Source organism: Vicia villosa, linkage group LG1 (genome assembly GCF_029867415.1).
Source record: "Vicia villosa cultivar HV-30 ecotype Madison, WI linkage group LG1, Vvil1.0, whole genome shotgun sequence".
Taxonomy (NCBI): Eukaryota; Viridiplantae; Streptophyta; class Magnoliopsida; order Fabales; family Fabaceae; genus Vicia; species Vicia villosa.
In genome coordinates, this window is record NC_081180.1 from 74,074,893 (window position 1) to 74,078,313 (window position 3,421).

A 3,421-nucleotide genomic window follows, 5' to 3' on the forward strand; every position below is an offset into this window, starting at 1 on the left:
AACTCGGGACAATTTGTTTTCAAATAAAATACGTTTTATAAGATAAAGCAAGAGAGATTAGTGATTAACACATTTCAAACATAAAATTGTGATTAACCAAGGTTTCAAAAGAGCCATAATAGGACAAAACGTATTTGTTCTAAATTACTAATATTTCTTTTTAAATTATATTCTTTATTCTTTATCACTTAAAATTTTTCTATTTTTCTTATTAATTTTCATTATTTATAATATTTCTTAATTTGTAAAAAATATATTAAAGATTATATATCATTTAACTTAAAGGAATATTATACTATGAGCAGTGATGATTGACGTTGGACTTGTTAGGGATGATCATGATTTGATTCCGCAACTGCGATTGGATGGAGGTTGAAATTACTTGAGAAGAGTTGTAACCTTTTGATGCCAGATTGACTCTCAAACCCGTACTATGCTGCGGTGATGAAAAAGCAATAAAAATATATATTTGAGTTACGTTGTAAGCAAGATCGGCACGTATAGTTGGCACGTGAGTTTCTAGAAGTTTGACAAAATTTTCTTTGTTTCACAAAAATATTCAAACATGCATTCAAAAGTTGTGAACTGTTTTTCATATGCTTTTGTCCTTTTTCCATGCTTCATTAAATTGGTCAAAAAGATCTAATATATTCTAAACAATGCTACAAACACAACCACATGGTCAAAAAAACACACCCTTCTTTCTCAATCTTCGTTGATTAATTGTTTCATAGAAAATTGTTTTTAGTTTAACTTAAACCTAATCACATCACAACAAACCTCTTACTGTTTCATTTGGAAATTTGTGGCCATTATCATTCATCATCAACATCGTCTTTGACTTCCTAGGTAGTTGATTTTCTATGTTCCTTTTTCTATGTTGATTTTTCATTCTTAAGTGTTGTTGATTCTTCTTCCTATGTTGTTTCATGGGTGTCTCTATTTGTTGTATGTATATATCTTAGGTTTTTGTTTCATTTTTTTTTCATCATATGATATATGTTGATTTGTGTTTAATTTGCTTTTTTGTTTTTGTTTTTTATTATTGGATTTGGTTTTACAGTTACGACGCTTAGGTTGGTTTGTATCAAAGGTGAAGGTGGTGAGAGTTGGGTAGAGATGGCTCAGAATCCAAGAGTTATGCCAAACTGTGTTTATGCTTCTAATCCCTATCATGAATGCACTTCTAATTGTTTGCAGAAGATCAAGGAATCAAATTCCAAGCCACCTAAGAGTAGAAAGAGTTTTGGTTAGTTCTAATTCTTGTTTGTTTGGATTAACTTGTTTTAATCTGTTTGTTGATAGAAGCACTTTTCAAGGTGTTTGGGAGAGATTATGAAAATGGTTTATGCTATCAACTATTTATTTTCATGATAGCATGTAAAAAGAACTTATATCTTACATGAAAGGAGTTTGTTGTTTTGTTAGATTTTATTATTAGAAATCGATCATACGAAAGCACTTACTTATAAACATTTGTGCAGTCAGCCGTGTCTTTAAGGGTGTGCAAGGCATGCTACTGCACAGGGCCTCAAATTTGTCACGATTAAACCGTGGTTAAATAAGGCCTCGTAACATATTTGTCATGGTTAAATCGTGGCTAATTAGGACCCCTAGAATATTATTTAGTTCTATGAAATAAAACACCAGTTCTGCATTATTGGTGGCTTATCCTGAATTTTTAATGTTCTGAATTTAAGTTATTAATGAATATTTGGCTTATGGCACCCTGTTTTTATGCCTAAACAAAATCACTTAATTCTGTTTCTCTATTTTACTTTCTCCCTGTATTGATATTACTGATAATTTATGATCATCTCCTAACTGATGATAAATAATTGCTTAGCTACAAATCTCTTAACACTTATCAAATCTGTTTTATTTTCAAAGCTTATCGCAAAAGTTTTACGGATGTTGGTAAAACCAAAAAGGTGAACGAAGAAAAACACACGCTCTCAGGCTGTCCTAAAGCATCCAACCCTTACCATGAGTGCGATGCAAATTGCCAGAAAAGAATGTCAGGAGCCGATTCAGGTATCCTTTCATTTTCTATCTGCTATTTGACGATATCAAATTCAATGATAGTGAATGCTCAATCATGAATGTGTTTCTGACTATAATCTTCGTAAATTGTAGGTGTCATTTCATCAAAGTTTGATAGGAGAATTACGACAGGTTCTAAGCCTGAACTCCCGGTTCTTGACAATATTCCACCCTCAAAAGTCGGAGCTATTTATCTCAGAGATGCTGCTTCACCCATATCAAAATATTATGAAACGAAAAAGTTGGAGCCAAAACGCAATGAGATAGTACCAGCTTCCGATGAACAACATACCCTCGATGTCAAGGTAACAGTGACTTATCTTTTCTCACAGAATTTGTTACTCTTTCTTGTTATCTTCTTCATTTCACATGGACTTGCGTATCAATAAATGATATGTTTTAGTAATATGGTACCAGAGTCAGGTTAATCATCGCATATAGTTGACTTTTCTCTTGCCGTTGTTTCTTTGGCAGCCTGGCAATGGAAAAGTCGAACCAAAGCAAGCAGGAGACAGAAACTCTTCACCGAAAGTTGTTCCAATTTCCTGCATCGATGACATTGGAGAAGATGTAACTTCAGCTGGTGCATCCAAGCACTTCAGTTATTCTGATATCGTCTGTGATAACGAAGACAGTGATGAAGAGGAGAGTGATTCTGTGGTTTCCGAGCGACGTGTGCCGGTTGGAAAATACCATGTGAAGGAAAGCTTTGCTTCTATCTTGCTATCCATCATTAAAAAGTACGGTGATATCGGCGAAAGCTGCCATTTGGAATCCGTCGTGATGCGGTCCTATTACATCGAGTGCGTGTGCTTTGTGGTCCAAGAGCTGCAATCGTCCTCGATAATGCACTTAACATCGTCCAAAGTCAAGGAACTGTTGGCCGTTCTTAACGATGTAGAGTCTGCTCAACTTCGCGTGGAGTGGTTGCGTACAATCGTCAATGACATTGCTGAAAACATCGCACTCATCAACGAGCACCAGACCGTGGAAACGGAGAAGGCTATCTCTGAGAAAGAAATGATATCATTGAAGAAAGAGCTTGAATCAAAAACTGAAATTCTTGTTCAGAAAGAACGTGAGGTGGCAGATATTAAAACGGAGATCGACGGAATCAGAGAACGTCTCGGCGAGCTTGAGGTGAAGTCATCTGATTTGGAGAAGAACATGTTGAGTATCAAGTCAAAGGTTGATAATTTGGATAGCAGATCCTTGCTAGATGAACTACTTTAATTAATAATAATGTAAACTTGATAGGTAATATGCATAACAAGTTAGAACATGCAATGCAAATGAATCAATAAACTCATGGGAACTATATGCTATATTTTCAAGCTAGGTAAAGCTATGATTATATGATAGTAATACACATTAAACA

The 3,421-nt window shown here is 34.7% G+C and overlaps 1 protein-coding gene across 2 annotated transcripts; it reads left to right on the forward strand.

Annotated features, from left to right (window-relative positions):
- The first annotated feature begins 594 nt into the window (after positions 1 to 594).
- On the forward strand, positions 595 to 3,421 carry LOC131642184 (uncharacterized). Of its 2 annotated transcripts, none has more exons than XM_058912465.1 (5): positions 595 to 849; positions 1,064 to 1,249; positions 1,891 to 2,034; positions 2,137 to 2,348; positions 2,518 to 3,421. In XM_058912465.1, exons 2-5 carry the CDS (start codon positions 1,120 to 1,122, stop codon positions 3,274 to 3,276), a joined length of 1,245 nt encoding a protein of 414 aa, XP_058768448.1. In that variant the 5' UTR covers positions 595 to 849; positions 1,064 to 1,119; the 3' UTR covers positions 3,277 to 3,421. The 2 variants fall into 2 exon arrangements, with proteins under 2 accessions (XP_058768448.1, XP_058768443.1); XM_058912460.1 differs by lacking the exon at positions 595 to 849 and adding an exon at positions 859 to 948.

Coding starts and splice junctions, on each gene's coding strand:
- LOC131642184 (XM_058912460.1), top strand. Junction 1,250..1,890: donor TAAGAGTAGAAAGAGTTTTG/GTTAGTTCTAAT, acceptor TTATTTTCAAAG/CTTATCGCAAAAGTTTTACG. Junction 2,035..2,136: donor AATGTCAGGAGCCGATTCAG/GTATCCTTTCAT, acceptor CGTAAATTGTAG/GTGTCATTTCATCAAAGTTT.